Below are 19,700 nucleotides of genomic sequence, written 5' to 3'. Positions count from 1 at the left end.
AAACAAATATTTTGTTGTTTATAAGGTTGTTTGCATGCCCATGTAAAAAAAATTTCAATTTCATTATAACATAATATTAATTTTAAGAACTATCTCATATAATTTGATTTACTATTTTATTTAACTATTAATCACTTTTTACACAAAACATTCCTAAAAATGATCAGAACAAAACGTACCTATACTCATCAGTTTATTTGTTCACAAATCAATGTTTTAGCTGTAATTATCCTCATTTTTACTGCAACTTTAACCCTTAGAAGCACTATGAGTTGCGATCATGACATTAGACTGATGTCAAAACACTAGAGTAGCGATCACGATACATTAGCAAGAATCATCATGGCACCATTATTAAAGCATCAATTGCTATGTACATAAACACAGCCCTAGTTTTTTAGGAAATATAAGGGGTTAAAGTTACAGACCAGATTTACTGACATGAATATTTATTTACATTTTTCAATTTCAAGACAAGGAAACTTGGATTTCGTAATGTTGGTTAAAATATATTTGCATTTCAGCTATTAAAGTAGGTCATTTTCAAGACAGTAATAACAGTATGTTATCTAATAGCACAGACATAGATATTATATACAATTTAGTAGCAAGATATATGTATCACGTTTACTAAAAATTAAACAAAAACAATTTGTTGAGGTTTTCGTAATGTTTGAATCATATTGATACTACTTTGTTTTTGCTTTAGCGCTAACATATTTTTATTTTGTGTGAAGTGTGTGTTAAATTTGTTACTCTTTAATAGAGCTGGCTGAACATCCAAACCTTTTGTTACATTATTCTAAAAGTAGATACATTCTCCAAAAAAAAAATTAACCCAAAAACATCTAAATTAGGTTGGGAACCAATCTGATCCTGAGTACAAAAACTAAACTTACATATCAAAAACAATTCTGAATAAGCAAATACACCTCAGGACTAAAAACATCAGACATTCTAAACAAGTTTTTAAAATATTTTTAAACTGAGCCAATATTGGTCAGAACACTAGCAGTATCTTGTGAAGCTAATTGAGCTATTGTGAAGGCCTTTGAACAATCAATAATTTAAAAGATTACATTTTCTTTAAAACTCAGTTAGTTTACTGGAGCTTGTAAAAATATTTTACCAGCACTATTTACCCTGACGTCATCTGTTTCTGGTTCCAACTGCTCTAGACAAATAATTCGAATTGGTAGTAAAACGTCAGTTTCTTGATCCCAACTTCTGACAAAATTTATCTTTAAATTTTTTTGTGAAAACATCCATGACTTATTGCATATAAAATCTGATGAAGTGTTTTCCAGAAATTTGCAAAAGTTTGTAAGGAATTTTATACTAGGACTATATTTTCTTATTAATATATACATCTTTAAAATAATATACACTTAAACAATTTAATGCTTTCAAAACTTTTAATAGTAATTTAATGTTTATAAAAATATAGCAATATTATACAGGAAATCAAATTACTTTACAATTTTGTTTAGATTAATAAATATGCAACTTGTATTTTACTCTTGTATTTTATTTTTGATACATGGCTAAACATTTTTGATACATGCCAGACTCCCATGTTAAAACTATTCAGGCATTGGCCTCTGAGCAGGCCAGGTCCCGCCTCCTCTTAACAAAAAGATTGAGATTACTAACAAATTAAATACAGTAATAATAAACTTTGTGTTTCATTTAGGGCGATGAATAGTCTTGAACTGAGAATAATTTTAAGTGTATATAATAAATAAAGAGTACTCTGAGGAAGTAAGTTAGTAGTAGTATTAGAGTATATGATAAAAGTACCTAAAATTCATATAGGTCACAATTGTGTGTATGATATTTTAGGTTTAAAGCTCACTCTTCTTTAAATTCAAATTGTAAAACTGAAATGAATAATAAAAGTACCATAATATTAGGACAGGTGAGAGTTCCATAGCCATTGACACTAGTGGTCTGACACTTGGGTGGAATGTGTCCCCAGTTCAAACGCCACACCACTTCTGGAGTGGGCACTCCCACGGCAGTGCAAGTGATCGTGAAAGTCTCACCAGGTTGTTTCACCACCATCGAGGGAGGAGGTTTCTGTATCTCGGCCTTAGCTGTGACAGATTATCATTGCCTTAATGATCTAGGTTTGACATATTGATGTTAAATGTTTTACAACACGGGCAAAACTCTAGATCCGATCAATGTTTTAATGAATTACCCTCATTTTGGATATTTTGTATTACTGTTTTTTTGCTTACAATTTCAGCAGCAAACTGGTAGACAGTAGAAACATTAAATACTATTAAAAAATAAATTTGAAAAATATAGTCTACATTTCAAAACGCATTTCTCCACCAAACTAGGTCAAAAAAAGTTTTTAACATAATTTTAACTTTACATGTGGGCTAATATTTATATTTTAACAGTATTTTAGTGTTTTGACCCTTTGAGGACCAGAGTTAAAAATTAGGTGTGACAAAAATGTACCACATCTTTAAAGCACATTGCACTAAAACTGCACAGTACTCAATAAGGTTCTTTTAAGCGTAATTTGGAAATAACAATATTTTGACTTTTATTTAACATATTTTTGTGTTCTTGGTACTGTAAGTTGCATACAAAATTAAATTTTGCTACTAAAACGAAATGTATTCTACTATAAGAAAATTAGTACTGCTAAAATAAAAAAACAATTTTTATAAAAATAAAATAATTACAGTTTTTTTTTAATAAAAGAAAAAATTTGTTATGTGGAAATTACTAGTATTTTATTTTCCAATATATAATTAATAAGAATACAAATACCAGTACTGTGTTATATGAATAATAAATACAGTAATGGTATAGATTAATATACATTTTTGCAAATCGTAAAAACTGCTTATTTATGAAATGTAGGCTTACGTGTTACTTATAAATGAAACATACTAGAAAATTTTAAACACACTGTATTATGAAATTGTCAGTATCCATTTTTAACTTGTAAGTCTTAAAAATGTTCAATTAATTTTCTCTAACCACAATAAAGATATTTACACACCATACTCATTTGGTTAATTTATTTACATACATGATTGAAAAATCAAACCAATCCTGCTTTACAATGGTTGCACACTAATGTCAATTTATTTAATTGTAAAAATAAACAAACACAAGTTTAACCTATAACGGCAAACAATAACAAAATATCGGGCAGGCATCACTATGACATCAATAAAAAACCGGGTATGTCAGTACTGAGTAAGTTGACAGCTAAGTTATATTATTCAACCTAATTATGGATTATTTTGGCAGAAAACAACTTTAAACAATATTAATGAATCAAAATGTTATTAGTAATAATTTGGAAAGCAATAACATTGAATAAAATGGCACATGAATTTTAGGACAGCTAATCTTGTTCACAAAGTGATGGTTGTCCACAAATCAACCGCCTGGTATTTTTAGCATGTTATTCTTCCAACTGAAAAACACAAGGCTAGTCCTGAGAGGGTTAACAACTAACTTATCTACAATGGTGATTTTGTGACTTTACATTTATAAAGTACCAAAACAATCATAACAGAATGAAACTTACAACATCCAAATTCATCACTTCCATCCTGACAGTCTACTTCCATGTCACAATGAAAAGCCTTGGGAATGCACTGGTCTTGTCTTGCACACTGGTATTCGTTGTATTGACAGTTGGATCCTGTGGAAACATAAAATGTCAGACTATTCAAACAAGAATGTCAAAAAATGATAAATGGAATTGTCTGACAATATGTGTATAATTTATTGTGGATAAATAAGTTCCCTTAGTAGTTTAAATTGAATTTATCATAATATCTACTAAATTTCTAAACACTATATTTCATCAAATAAACATTTTTCCAATTTCGAAACCATTATACAAAGATCAATAATATATTTATATTGTATTTTGTGTAGTGAACAATCTCCTTGAACAAATATTAATCTTTTGCATTTTCTATAGTAATAGTATATCTTCACTTGATATTATCTATTTTATTGAATGTATGTGATTTCTAAGCCAACATAGCTTTGATTTGTGACATATAATGAATCTATGTACCTGGAGGACTAGGTTGGCAATTTTTCTCATCTGATCCATCTCCACAGTCATCGTCTGAATCACAAAGCCAAGTCTTCTGTACACACTTCTTGTTGTCACATCGGAATTCATTCGGTTCACAGCCATGAGGATCTGGAATGTATATGTTCTTTTATAAGTAAACTTAAAATCTTTTCACATCTCATAATTGAAATAGTGAAAAGCAAATTTGTCAAGGCTCTTAAATAATAAAATGTTATTTAAAGAATCATAAAATTATTAATAGTATGTCTGAAATATAGATATAAGGTCCTGATGTGTGTGTGCATGCGCGCATGCATGTGTATGTGTGTGTGTATAAAATCTATTATTTATAATTGTGTCTTACAGTTTCCATGTACAGTAACAGTGCTTTAAAAAGAAGAATGTCTAAATTTTTATTACTTTTGTCAAAAGTTAAAAAAATAGCAATAATGACTTTAAATAAACATGTATTGAACAGAAATGTTGAATGTTACACTCACTGCATCTCATCTCGTCTGAGCCGTCAGTACAGTCGTAGCGTCCGTCACACACGTTGTTCTTGGGTATGCAGTCACCATTCGAGCAAGTTGCCTCATTAAACTCGCACACTTTACGAGTGGGAATCGCCAATTGTTCAACTGTAAGACAAGAACTATGTCAACTGTCTATTGAACTATGTTAGTTATCACTAATACACTTTCTTAGTGTATGGCAAGTTTTAAAAGAGTTTAAACAAATTTGAAGTGATGAACATACAGTCAAGCAAATTTTCTAAACAGATAGTGTAGGATACGAATTTATTTGGATAAGGAAATCAAAGACTTAATTCTACAGCCACCATGCATTGAATTTTAGCAGCTTAACTGATTCTTTAAATAGAATTTTTGCATCTCTGAACTATCAAAATATTACATTTTCCCTTCTAAATAAATCAATTGATACATTAAATATATTTAATTTACACATAAAATATAAAAAAAATATATTCAATGATAAATGTCAAAACTCTACATTGACTCAAATCTAAATTCTATTACATTTTTAAAGATAACCATTACAATTATTTTTATAAGGATTCTGAAACTAATATAAACCCCCCCGACTCTCCCTCTTATTCTGCTTGATAAGATCCTCGCACAAGCCAGTGGCCCATGAGGACGGGCAGAGTAAGGCTTAAAAGGGGATCGGCTTCTACTTAAAAAAAAAAAATGTATTTGTTTTAATATTAAAACCCAATAGAGGATGATAACAATTTCATGTTATCATGTTGTGTTAACGAAATTGTGAAAAACTTTTATTTAAACCAATTGCTATTTAAATAAAATTTCACCACCCCAGATTCATTTTCCTCACTATGTTTAAAAAAGATTTAACTTTCACTTAAAGAAAACAGTGAATTATCTAGCTTATCATTATCAGACACAGATGTTGGGATGGATAATCTAAATTGCTCTGTAGAAAAACAGTTGACTATTGTATTTTATAAAATATACTAACTAATATATTATAAATAAGATGTAGATAAATATAGCATTCTTTCAGTGAATATTATACTTACCAATTTATAAAACAAGTGGTAAGCAGAGAAAAACATGTGATTTATTAACTAAATGAGCAAAACTACTAGACAGCCAAGAATAATATACAGACAATAACAGCATACAGTCTAGGTCTAAGTCCAATACTAAAGCTAAAATAATTTCCAGAAAACTTCTATTTATTTCTGTTCAAATCCAAGCAGTGTTTCATACACTACGGTAATAAAATAGAGAATTACTACGGATTCAACTATTTGTTTGTCTATAGAAGAAATTTCATACAATTCAGTACAAGTGGTGAGCAACAGATGATAAATATTAGAGATACATTTCAACAAGTTACCAATTCATACAGAATAAAAAAATGTTCTATTAGTTTGAAAGATATGGTTTAGAAATCATCATAAAATTGAATTCAAACAATGATAAAAACATATCAGTCTTACTTGTTTTTTTTTTCAGACTATTGCAATAATTTAACATTATTCATATGAAAATGCAATTTGCTGAAACTATCTTTCCACTGATGTATTATTTTATTTTAATGTTTGAAATATTTTTTTACACTCTAACTAGAATACTAAAATAAGCAATACATGGGTTGTGTTACTGAACTAGGTAGGGACTGCTGACTAAAACTAATTATCTTCTTAACAATTTATACTTGTCTACGTTCTTTCTATTTTGCAACTATTTAAGTTAAACTGTATTATTACCATAAGCAAATAAAAAAAAACATAATACCTGATCCACCAAATGTTTCCATGTCAGTATGGGGACGAATTCCGTACTTTGTCAAAGCTGAGTTGTTTATATTTTTTCCTTGGGAAGGTCTGAATTTTCCAGCTGCTTGCACACGTTTAGGAGATATGTAACTATCTTAAATATTTTTTGTGTAATTACAATGAAAAGTAACCACCTATTTTTTGACATGTCACAATATAGGTTATAATAAATTTTCATAATATGAGTATTCAATACCTTGAATGCTCTATAATATGATTTCATTGGCAATAATCATTAACTGAAAAATCAATTTTCAAACCAATTTATTATATACCTATGGTGAGAGAATGTTCTGGACCTCTGACCCTAGAAGGATATGTTGGTATAAGGAAGTCCATGTCATGGAATAGAATAATTCTATTGAGGAACTCGTAATGGCTATGTAGGTATGATCATTTTAATCTCATTTATTTCTATAGAATACTTTTATACATAAATACGTATAGAATACAAATTTGATTTTCCCTTTGTCTCTCAATTTTGATCACAAGTTTTAAATTATTTAGTTACCTATACTCTTATTAATACAGGTTAATAAAATTATAATAGATTTCACTTAATAATACTCACATGGTTCAACTTTTAGGTATACTGAAGCTCTTGAACCAGGCGTTGCAGATGAAAATCCCATTGCTTCACAGACATATGAGCCCTCATGTTCTAACTGAAAATAAACAATTATTGTTTGAGAATACATCTTACTAGAGATGAAATTTAAAGCAATTTCCTAGTATCAAGTCTGAAATGTTTACCTCAAAATGTCTAAAATAATTTAAGAATAATATATTTTGTATTACAAATCTGTTTTAGACATCTGTATAATTTTAATATCTCAAATGGTTATGTTTATTATTTTAAATCTACCATTAATAATAGTTTAAAAGCTAGTACAAGTTATGGTTTTATACACACTTTAATCTTTAATCTCACTTTGTATTTCTCAATCTATTAGTTCCACAGTAAGCCTCTCAATACACTTTTAAATGTTTTTCTAATTAATGAAATTATGATAAAACATGTACTGTACCTGTATGTTTGGCATCTCCAGCCGTCCCTTGATGTCACGGGAACCTGGTGGGAGAGGTAAGCCATTTCCACGAGTCCAGCGGACTGAAGCTCGCAATGGGCCTTCATCTCGGCATTGGAAGACAACTTCTCTACCTGATCATTCAAAACATATATCAGCAAAGTTCTTTTATTGTAACAAAAATTTTAATTTAAAAATTGTATGGAAATATTCTTATTTAAATTTAACATAACAATCTCTATTAATCCTCAAACTAATTATAGATGAATAACCCACCTTGGATTAACCATCATTGCATTGTGAAAGTAAACATATGTAAAAAGTCATACAAAATAGGATTTCATTGTTTTTTTTAAATATTATTATTATAGCTGTAAGAAAGAATGGAAAGTAGTACTGAATATATTGTTGGCTTTATGAAATGGTCTTGGAAATAATGTGAACTCTTTATAGCCAAATAATTATGTAAAGTTAGCCGAAATAAAATTATTTTGGTAAATAATGTAAATTGAAATAGCTGTAATTATTAATAAAATTTCAATGATCATACTTTTGAATTGAAATACAGAGTGTGTTAAAAAGTATACCAGTTTTGAACAGTTGTATTTTATGAAAGAAAGATTTGGAAACAAACATAATGTATTAATTTTTAAAACAACTACAAAAATAATTTGTATTAACAATATTACTTGTATGATTGATTATAAATTAGCTGTTAAATTACGAAATTGTGTAGGTAAATAAATACAATTATGCCTACTAGTTAAATTAAACTGTTGATTTTAAATGTCACTTAGTTTGACAAATAAAATAGATTAATAGAAATTTAATTTGTCACACATTTGTCTGAAACCATTCACAAAACTCCTGTCTAGATTGTTTTTATTTAATGCATACAGAATTACAAAATATGTGGTTTCCACTCATGAGCTTTTAAATTCCATAAATGCTATAGTTTTGCTATACTTGTCTCAAAAGATCAATTACTGGAAGATTTCTTTAGAGGTATTGTAAGTCTGCTTTGCCACTTCATCATTAAAGTGGTTGAAAGAATAAGGACAAATAATTTTTTCTCATGAGTCTACAATTTTCAAATCAAGCCCAGAGCAGACACAACAGCAACAATGTCGTGATATTGGTTGATCATATAAAACAAATAATTATTAAAAAATTAAGGTCAGCAAGAAACGATTTAAATTATTACAAAGTGTTTACTGGAAAAGAATATAAAAAAAACACTATTCATTATTTGCCAGTTCAAAGGACAGTAGGTACGTATGATAATAATAATAATAAATCTTTATTGCGTTCACAATTTAGTCAAATTGTATACAATCGTCAGTATACAGTACATGTAGTAAAATAAATTTTATAAATCAATTTAAATGCAATGATATGAAGTGATCAAGAGTATCGACCAAGCAACTAAGTACAATGTTAAAAAAAATATTTTATAAAAGGTATTATAACAATATAAAATAAAATAATAAATTATTAATGACAATATTTTTAGGATTTAGAATAACTTATTTCAGCCCAAAATGTTCATTATTTAAAATCATATTATATGAATATCGCACTTGCAGCCTATGGAAATGCAATATGTTGAGAAGAAAAAAATCTCTCTCTGATTTAGAATATGGTAGCATCAACATCTACCTCTCAATTAAAAGTAATCTAAAACATTATTTTAGAAGTCATTTACCAAATCCAACATACATTTTATAATTAAAACAATCTAAATAAAAGATTAAATCTTTGAATGAAATAGAAACTTTTATTCAATATCTAAATTCGTCAATGTCATGAAGCACATGTATTCTAATTTCATTCAACTAATAGGACTAAAATTAGAATTCATAATTCAGACATCATTTTATTAATTATTTTAATTATATTAATTTAAAGTAATAATGTAAGCTTTCATAAGAGTTCAATACAGTACTTGAACATATGAAACCGTTATTGGGCGTGTTCATTGATGCTATGAATTACCAAAATCTGCCCTGAGTGACTATTAAACATTGATAACTAATGTCAACTAAATTTAATTGATAATGGAATATTAAAAAAAACTAAATATGTTAAGCAAGAGCTTAATCGTGATAATACTACTGATCTTGTGACGTCATATTATTACACAACAGTTCAGTAACCGACACTATGCTACAGTGACTGTCAATTCAACATTTTATTATAAGCAGAGATTTTTCTTTCTCCATATGGCTTCTTGCTAACTTTTTTTGTTGTTCCTTTCATTTTAAACTTGTTTCAAATTCTTGCAGTTGCTACTCTAATAAGTTGCGTTCAATATATTATTTTATAACGGTTTTGAATCTCTTGATCATTTTTAGTCCTTAAGTAACACTTAAAAACTTAAATCCTGACCAAAATACACCTTATTTTCAGCATTATTTACCACTAGTTAACATAAAGAAATGGCAGCAACGAGTGTAGTTAAACAAAAACTATATATTTTATTGTCAAATATAGATGTTCAAACATCCAATGGAGACTTCTATTTCCTTTGACAATTCATAATGTGTATACATTTTTAAGACACTCTGTATTACATTAAATAATAAACTGGAAGATGAGTCTTGAGCTACTGGTATTTCTTGCAAAACATTTATTTATATTTGTACATTACTAAAGTGGAAATACATTTTTACTTTTTACATTCTCTATTTAAAACATTTAATTGCTTATCTCATCCATAACAAAGTCAAGCATTTAATGATTTGTTTATTTCGTGGTCAAGCACATTAAGCAACATTCCACAGCCAAGAACGAGTTGAGTATAAGAACATAAGCATTGCCCTTCTCCCTCCGATAATTGCATTATTAATGTAATAATGAATAATGTAATAATATCTTGATATGTTAATAACTCAGGATTATTACATCAACTCTAAGACATTACCCTAACAAGTCATAGTGTTATTTTTTGTGCTAAAGTAAATTTTTGTGCTGTTTTACAAGTGTAATATGAATAGACTGTAAAAGTGATAAAGGTCACATTTTAAAGGAAATTAACAAAAGTAATCTATTGACAGCAAAATTACATTTAATCAAACTTCAACTATATTGAGCATCCACTTGATTAGATAAAAAGCAAAAAAAAAAAATAGAATATTTTATTTGGTGGTAGAGCTCTGTGTGAATTAAATTATGATCTGATATCTAAGATAAAAAATTTAACAAAAAAGACAAGTAAATGATTGTTATGAATAAATGTATACTAAACAAAATATTAACCCTTGCAGATGGCATAAAATCAGCAAGTTTATAGGTTCAAGACACTATAACTATTTTTACAGATACATGTTTTTATACTACATTTTGATGTAAAACTTAGTGTATGAAAGTAAATTTGCACAAAATAATTTTTTTAAGGTGTTATGGCATAAAAGGCATGGTGATATATAAGACTGCACTGTTATCAATGTACAAAACAAACTTCTATAACAAAATAACCTTTTAGTTTGTGTTTAGAGAGTTTTATGTATATTTTCTTCAACTGCCTCTAATAAATATTGTTTTACTTATACATAAAAAACAAATTGATAAGATTTTGCAAATATATCCCCAAACCATCTGTGAAGAATGTAACCATAAGCAAATATGGGAAGATATACATACACAGTCTTTAGGAGATATACCCACATCCCTATGTGAAGGGTTAAATAGACTAAATTCATTGTAAAGAATGCTTCATTATTTTTGTGAAACAATATATTATGTTCTATTTTCAAAAATAATTATTGTTTCCATTTTGTTGTAGAATTGTGTACACAGAACAGAATACAACTGGCATTTATATTTGTACAACAATGATGATCAAAAATTAATTGTTAACTATTTTATCACCCTAGAATGCTTAATACTATTGAAGACTTGCTAGTTCTATCTAGTGTTGCTGTTTTTCAACCAACAACCTCATTAAGTTTTAGGAGTGTTTACAACAATGACTATAACAGAAATAAATAATTACATGAGAATTATAAACACAGAAAAGGCTAAACATAGAATAACTTTTCCTAAAAAAAAAAAAAAAAACATTTGAGAGCACGATTTTTATCACACATGAATATAAATTTGAACAAAACCATTTGTACTAGAGTAATTCTGACTGTATTCAGTTCCCTAATTTGCACCTTATTAGTGATTGCTGTTTTATTTGAAAATCTACCTGAGCTTCAACCTGAGTTATAATGTGTTTTGCATGAACAAATCATTGTTACCTATAAATGACCACTATATTATTAAAATGAACCATAAATTGCCACTATATACCAAAATGAGTCACCAGGTGACTATTATTCATTTAATTTTGGCTAACAGAGCAATAAATATGACTACTGAGCTGCATGTTTCCAGAGAAGATAAATACAATAATTATTATGAAACAAGGGAAATGGAGTGCCATACACTTATATTGAACTCTTAATTTCACACGTCATGTTCCACTTACAACAAATGCAGCTTTAAGAATTGTTCATATATCACAAGTAATTTTTGTCAAACACATAACGTGGCTAGCTCATGTTGACAAGTTTTGATAATAATTATCATTGTACCCTTTAACTGATGCTTTATAAATGAACTGAAAAGTTTCATATGTATCTTTACAAAATGACTTTTTTTGTCTGTTTCATTTGTCTCTATCCCATATAGCTTTGTTGTTAAGATGAAAACAATTAGATCTGTTTATATTTAACAACCAATAAGTGTTTTAAATCAAATCTAATCTAAATCTAAGACTGGTATTCCAGTTTTAAAATATAAAATGTCAAGACTTATTTCTACAAGTGTACAAAGAGACTAAACGAATGGTACTGAAACCATCAATACCAACAGGCTATTGGCCTATTTGATGAGATTATTGATCCATTTTTTATCTCGAAAACAACTACTGGCTACTTTAGTAAATGCATAATATTATGTATAATGTTGGGTTTAACAAAGTAATGCATATAAAATACAGATGAATCCTCAATTTTATGTCATATGACCAACAGACAAAGAATTGTATTAACCCTCCAACTGCCTTTAGTATTTTCTTTAAATGCCAAACAGTTGTACCCAGTTTGCAAGCAATTTTTCTAAATACGTAAAGAATTGTGTTTTTTTTTTTTACTACAAACCTAACTGTATTTGGTATTATTTTGTTCACAATAAACAGTTGAATATAATAATAATAAGCAAATATGATAAATATTTCATTTGAATTTTTTATGGTGAGTGGGAAAATTATTTTGTTATTTGTATGTAAAAAGGGGGAGGTGTGTGCCTGGTAAATAGTTCAATATATAAATTTAAAATTCCAAAATAGCCTAAAGGTCACTAATTTAGTATATTTTCAGAAAATGTGTGGTTTTGTATGAATTTTTGGGTAAATAAATTAGTTTTAGCGCAAAAACTGAAATTAGTACAGAGAAGTGTTGTTTTTGTGATCAACACATAAATTTGTAAAAATTGTTATAAACTGTAAACCTAAATATATTTGGAATCATTTTAGTTACAATAAACTAGAAAGCACTATAATAATAGATAATTTGAGAAACCCTAAGGTTTTTATTATTTATGGTAAGTATAATAAAAAATGTTATAATAAGTTTAAAAAAAATAGGATACTTTCGTGATTAAAACAGTTATTGTAATAATTTGAGATTTGTAAAATTTCATAATAATCTAAAGGTCACAAATTTAGTCCAGTTTTATATTTTTAGATATAGAAATATTTTGTTATAAAACACTTACAAAAACAGAAAAGCTGGTGGAAATATTATTTTTGCACAGAAAAAACAGCAAGTAATCCTAAAATTACTTCGCTGTCATAGAGCAATAAAAAAGCCACTGCTGTGTTCGGCAAATCTTTGCCTTTCCAATGGTGTTGATACTCAATTGTTTACGTACTATAACAAATGAGATTAATCGGGCAGTACAAATTTACGGATATCCGTTGATTGGCGTTTAAGGGACGAAAATAAACAATGAATATCCGTTGAATGGCAATCGGAGGGTTAAACCTTGGAACATTCTCTATCCTTGTTACACAGTAACAGAATATTGGGCTATTGGCTAAACAGCAAGACATAGCAAATAACCATATACTATAATTTTATTCTGAGTAGGGTAAATTGAGTTTAACTGTATGTCTTGGAAAAAATCATCGGTAATGAGAGAAATGCTAAAATATTGAATCAATATGAATGTACACATACTTGTATAAAAATTAATTTTTGATAATGCAGGAATGAAAATACATTATAAAATAAAGTGTTGGAAAAAATAACTGAAAAGTAGAGGGTAGTAGAATTCAACTCTTCAAATAAATTTTACAAATAAAATAGAAATGTTTATAATATCACAAGTACAAAAAATCCAACCTTGTCAATTAGAAAGATACAATGATTTTATGAACATAATAATGATTTCATTAGCAAGAAATTCTTTTTAATGACTACAAATTCTGTCAAACAATACTTATATTAGATAGGCTTTGACAATTATTTAGATACAAGAATGTTGTTCATATTATAATGGCTTGACTCTCAAATGCTTTTATATTATTTTCATGAAAAATTAATTAACATTCTGATTATATTTACTATGCATTAGCTTTTACTTGTTAGGGTTTAACTTCATTCCTCCTCAAGGAATATTATTGAGGAAACTTATTTAAGGTAAATATTGACACAACAAAATGCATATTACAATAACATTATGTGTAATACAAGGGTTGTTCGAAAAGTATGTTCAATTTAATTATAAACAATAACCCAACCGTAAGAAAAGTAAATTTAATGTGTGCGGTCATCTGTAATTAACAATTTAAAGATGCAATAGTAGTTATAAAGGTTAATTTGTACAAAGTTAGTGCTTGAAACGCTCCTTAAACTCTAAATACATAACAGTTTTGAAACACTACTTTTTTTACATACATGAAACAGCTCACTATTTTTTATAATTGAAATAATATATATTGTGAAATAACCAAGAAAAAGATTTTCACAAAATGATATTAATAAAGCTACATAATGAAATTTTTAAATAAATTTTCGTTATAAATCTGCCCATGGTATTAAATAGAACTGTACTTAATTTGTTGCAATCAACCAATCATTCTTTAACCCTTTAATACATATTATTTGGAACTAAAAAGGAAGAAAAATCAAAAAGAAAAATAATCAGTTATAATTATGGTATCGGTATCGGTAGTGGTTTTGTTTGTTGTATTGGAGGTATTTTATCATAGACCTCATAAAACAGTGTAAAGCAGTCATCCTACAAGATATCAAGAAACTGTGTGACCAAAAGGTGGTGTAAATAATCAGGTGATCCTGATACACTTTTCCAGTTATATCTATGACAATTACTTAATATATGACAAAAAACTATTTTTTTATATAACTGAGAACATTTCTCACATTCGTCTTATCTCTCTACTCAAAGATTTTTTCAAGAACGCGAGCAACATAGCCTAGCCCTGCCGCCACTTGCATTTGTAAATAGTGTAAATAGTAAAATTTAGTTAGTTATTTATTTTATTGTGACGCTTTCAATCCAGCAACGCTGGTCAATGAAGAAGACATCAGGTATCAGGTTAAGAAACACCTAAAAGTGTAACAGTTGTTTTAAGTAGTTTAAATAATTTTTTTGTCTATTAATATTGTGCAATAGTTGAGGTAAAATAATGCACTATTCCAAACAGCCACCATCAATAGTACAGACACATCAATCCAAGCTTGGGTTGTGGCATGGTGTTGGCAGCTGTAAAAGAAGAATACCTAGTGATAGGATATTTGATTGAATTCAACAACAGAGCGATCAATACTGCTCATCTTTACTTTTTATTTATCTTCCTGAATCATTTACCTTCACGATTTAACATGTTTCTACACTAAAACACAGAAAGTGAGCAAAAGTAATAATAAAATAAAAACAAGCAGAATAATTGAATGCTAAAGAACAAAATGAATGTAAAAAACTGGGAAAGAGAGATGTCATCGTGTCACCTCATACTGAGAATCAGCTAATATGAAAATGAGGCAACGCTGCAAAATAAGGGGGGAACTCTGGTGTGATAACATACGCACACGGCCAAGCTTGTATTGATGTGTTTCATACAATAACAGCACTTATCTAAACAGGTCTATTTCCATAAAAAGTTTGGTCTAAACCAGTTAAATTAACATTCCTTGGGCGCTAAATGGAGGTTTCCTCTGGCTAACTTTTAATTCCTCAAATAATACAAGCTATCTCAGGTTTACAGTCATTTCCAGTGGTGTACCTCACGAGCCTTTTCTAAAAAACGTGAGCAATGCCTCCAACCTCTCTCCTTTATCATCTTTCAGAGTCTTAAGCATGTATTCGTGGGACAGTGGACGAATTCTCTGTGAGCATCTCATTACGTTTTATATTCCTGTATAAAACATCCGAGACCACCCGATCAAGTTTTAGATTTCTGGACAAATCTTCCTTGTGCGCCTTAGTGTGTGACAGATTAATTGTTACTGAGTGACAAAGTAAATTTCTTACTGACTTAAAGTTTTATGAACTTTTATTTCGTGATATGGAGACTAACGAAGAGAGACTGTCTAAACTCTTAGCTAGTGTAGAAAGGATGAACAATATGAAAATATTGCAAGACTAATAGGTGCTTTTAGTTGTGAATTTAGACATGAGACATCATGAAGAAATAAATGTTGTCAGACAATGAAGGAGAGCTTGAGAATCAATTGGGTGATCAAGTTAACATTTTTGAGAAAAACATTACTCGTAATCAAATACTCTTTAATGGTCTAGAAATTCTTCCACTAACAGTTACATTTGTTGTTGAAAATAGAGCTTCTATTGGCTACTTGTTAACATTTACACATACTTGTTTCGCATTATTTCTATTAACGATTTCTTCAGTTAATGTAACTGTTAACTTATTTACATTTAAACACATAAACCAATATTTAAAACTTTTATTTTTTTGAGGCCTTGCTACCGAAAGACCAAACAAAAATAAAAGTTTTAAATATTGGTTTATGTGTTTAAATGTAAATAAGTTAACAGTTACATTAACTGAAGAAATCGTTAATAGAATTAATGCGAAACAAGTATACATTAGCAAAGGCAGGTACATGCTATAGGAAATACAGCCCTAAGAAAATGCCCAAATTAGAACAACTAGTAGGAATATTGTAAGAATGAGGGTTGGGTATGTAACTATGTTAATCCTTTTGAAACAGGTGGAATTTTCCTCGTGTAAGTACTATGCAGAACTCAAACAGTACAGAAACGTTCCTAAGCAAGTCAAACAACGAATGTGTGAGATTATGGGCATTGAAGATACTAGAAGTCATCGAAGAGTTCCACCAACTGATGATGTCGTATCTGGACGCTGCTATGAATGTGACTGGAAAAAGAACATCCCATCCAAAACAATGAGCATCAAGTGTAAGTTTTTCATCTGTCTTGAACCGCGTCTGTGAACCGTGCACCGTGTAGGTGCAATGACCTTCATGAAGTAATGAAAATCCCCAGCGATGATACATCATAAGTTGCTCGGAGACTAATCAGGTTTGTCAATTGTGTGTATTTGAACCAGAAACTAAGATCAAAGGATAGATGGATATTTTTAAACAAAGTACGAGTTTAAAGTAATATGTAATGTACATTCATTGTTTATCAAAACAAGGACTAAAATTCTATTTCTTTGTAACAAAAATAATTTTTTATTTAAAAAATCATCTATAGTTTTGAGGAAACAATGAAATCTTATTACTGTTGCAAGAAACGGAATGTTACTTTTAAAAAATAATTCATTACAATGTTCATGATTGCATATGCCATTTATATATAAATTTGTACATATTAGACAATTTGTTTTATGTTTGTGTGGTTTATTTTAAACAATAAACCAAGTTTTTATCACTTTTATGTAACTATTTATAAACCTGGAGGAAACCTCTATAAGCGCCAGACAGTGATTCAAGATTTAAGCGCCCGATGAAAGGATAAGGTTGTTATCATGTCTATAAGCCAGTGTTATATTGCATAAACCCATATGCAATGTATACATTTTCAAGAAGAAATAGTTTTGAAATGTGGTGGTATGGAAATACAAAATATATTTCAAAGCATTCTTTTATGAACTTGATTATAATAGACCAATACATAAAACAGTACATTTAAAACATTTTTTTGTACAATATAAAAGTATAAGGTCTCAGCTATTTTTATATCTAATTAGGAGACTACATGAATGCTCTACATATTAATATGGAACATGTTTTTGCTGTAGAATTCTGTAAACTGTGAGCTAAGCCACATGTCGGCAATCATGTGCACACAAATAGTTGCCAAACTAGGCTTGTATATTATAAAAGCACTTTAAAGTAGAACTGTTGAGCCTTGCATGCACACAATCTACCTTTATTGTGCAGACAATGAGAAAAGCCAGATTTGTTTGACTTAAACAAAACAAATGTCACCCTGTTTTGAGAACTTTATCACTAATAATGGTTTAGCGTACAATATTCTACAGCTTTAATATTTTCAAAAGCAGAAAATGGACTACAATGCATATGATTTACAATCAGAAGGATGTTTGGCTATTTTAATTTAGAGTTACAGTACAAAAATGCACTGCCCCACTAGGCTATCACTGAGCTGGATGAGACAGGTATACAGGAATAATTCCTCCACTATCCCCATTCCTTCGTGCATAGGCGGAATCAGAACTTACTTTCCGAACACCTTGTATTAACTTAGTATCAATATTAATTGAGAATAATGGAAAATATTGTTAAACATTTAATAAGACAACTGTAGAGAATAGTAAAGAGATAGAACAGTAGTTACTTCTGTCAACAGCAATCTTACCTTGCTCAACTGTGTCAGAGGGCCAATCAGCAAACAGAAAGACAACCAATATCATATTAGAGATTTTTATCTTAATCAGAATAAACCTGAACTTTCAGTGTTTTTACCATTACCAAAACAACATTAATTTGAAATATTAACAATAATGATCATTATGTGACAAAATGATGGAATCTCATATTGCATGTTCCTGTCACTACTGTAGTATTGCATGTAGTATCTCTTATTTCTATATATGTGTTACAGAATGTAATTTATACTCTAAGAAGTATTTAGTACAATAAAAGTATTTTAAAATCTTTATATCGTATAAAGTGCATTCTTAGTATATGATATGAGATATTCAAACTCTATAAAGCTGTGAATATATTTTCTACTCATAACGTAAATATTATTGTAAAGATTTGTAATTTATTGCGAAGTTAGAATGTTCATTTTAATTATTAACTATCACTTTTTACAATATATTCCATTTCTGGGCGAAAGGATAAAATGTTTTACATCCATTCCAAGCGGTAAAATTGGGACTAAACATCAATCAATTATAATTTAAACTACTAATTAACTTATATTTGCCACTTACTGGAATTTTGCCTCTACAACACCTTCATGTATTTTTAATTTTAGAAAGTCTTAGAAATATGTTTAGGGTAAATGGTAATAATGTAGTCCTAATGGATTGTAAGATAATTACATAATTTAATGTATGATCCAAGAAAAAACATTAGATTAACTAACTCCTTCCATGTCATATTTCAAAAGACATTCTTATTTTTAGAGCTTTAACTGAATAATAAATTATCAATAGAATTTAAAACCAATCTATCCTGCATGAAAATTAAGAGGTAAATTCAAGAAAATGTTACTATTATTTCTTATAGTGATCCGGAAAATATGATTTAAACACATAAATAAGTCTTCTTGTTTTTAACTCTACAAACCAAATTAAAGTTATCAAGTTAAAATCCAAGTTTATATGTATACCAGGTGTAACTGTGTACCAGGTAGTTTTGTGCAGTTAACTTAGTAGATCTCTTACATATAAATGTAATAAATCAACAATGTTCTGTGTTTGCCCACTCCATCACATATTGAAGTACCTACTTTACTCTTGTAAATATTAACATAGTAAGAACCTAAATATAGTAAAATTGTTCAATAATATCTGTATTATTCTTGGTTGCTAAGGTTTTATGCTTTTGTTGTTTCCCAAAAATGTAACTTTCTCGTGTTTTTCAGCACTATAAACACTATAACTTTGTTGTTATCTGAACTAGAAAGCTGAAATTTTTAAAGGATATAAAAATCTACATTTAGCATAAACAGTAGTATTCAGTGTAGTAATTTTTTGAAATATAAAGATTTTTGGTAAATTACTTAATATTACACAAAAAATATATTT

At 28.7% G+C, this 19,700-nt stretch overlaps 1 protein-coding gene across 36 annotated transcripts in view; it reads right to left on the bottom strand.

Annotated features, from left to right (window-relative positions):
* The window catches only part of LOC124360280 (basement membrane-specific heparan sulfate proteoglycan core protein), a 528,539-nt gene that overhangs the window by 136,471 nt on the left and 372,368 nt on the right, over window positions 1-19,700 (bottom strand). For 35 of the 36 annotated variants that reach the window (XM_046813745.1, XM_046813754.1, XM_046813763.1 and 32 more), the window contains 7 exons: window positions 18,299-18,307; window positions 7,418-7,551; window positions 6,961-7,054; window positions 4,567-4,704; window positions 4,064-4,195; window positions 3,563-3,679; window positions 1,903-2,096 (listed from right to left, as the gene is read on the bottom strand). In XM_046813745.1, the coding sequence (XP_046669701.1) occupies window positions 1,903-2,096; window positions 3,563-3,679; window positions 4,064-4,195; window positions 4,567-4,704; window positions 6,961-7,054; window positions 7,418-7,551; window positions 18,299-18,307 (818 nt within the window). The remainder of the gene's footprint in view (window positions 1-1,902; window positions 2,097-3,562; window positions 3,680-4,063; window positions 4,196-4,566; window positions 4,705-6,960; window positions 7,055-7,417; window positions 7,552-18,298; window positions 18,308-19,700) is intronic. The other variant, XM_046813747.1, reaches the window with a different exon arrangement.

This window comes from Homalodisca vitripennis, chromosome 4, assembly GCF_021130785.1.
Source record: "Homalodisca vitripennis isolate AUS2020 chromosome 4, UT_GWSS_2.1, whole genome shotgun sequence".
Taxonomy (NCBI): domain Eukaryota; kingdom Metazoa; phylum Arthropoda; class Insecta; order Hemiptera; family Cicadellidae; genus Homalodisca; species Homalodisca vitripennis.
The sequence above is the reverse complement of the archived record's forward strand: the minus strand, read 5'-3'. Positions and strand labels throughout refer to the sequence as shown.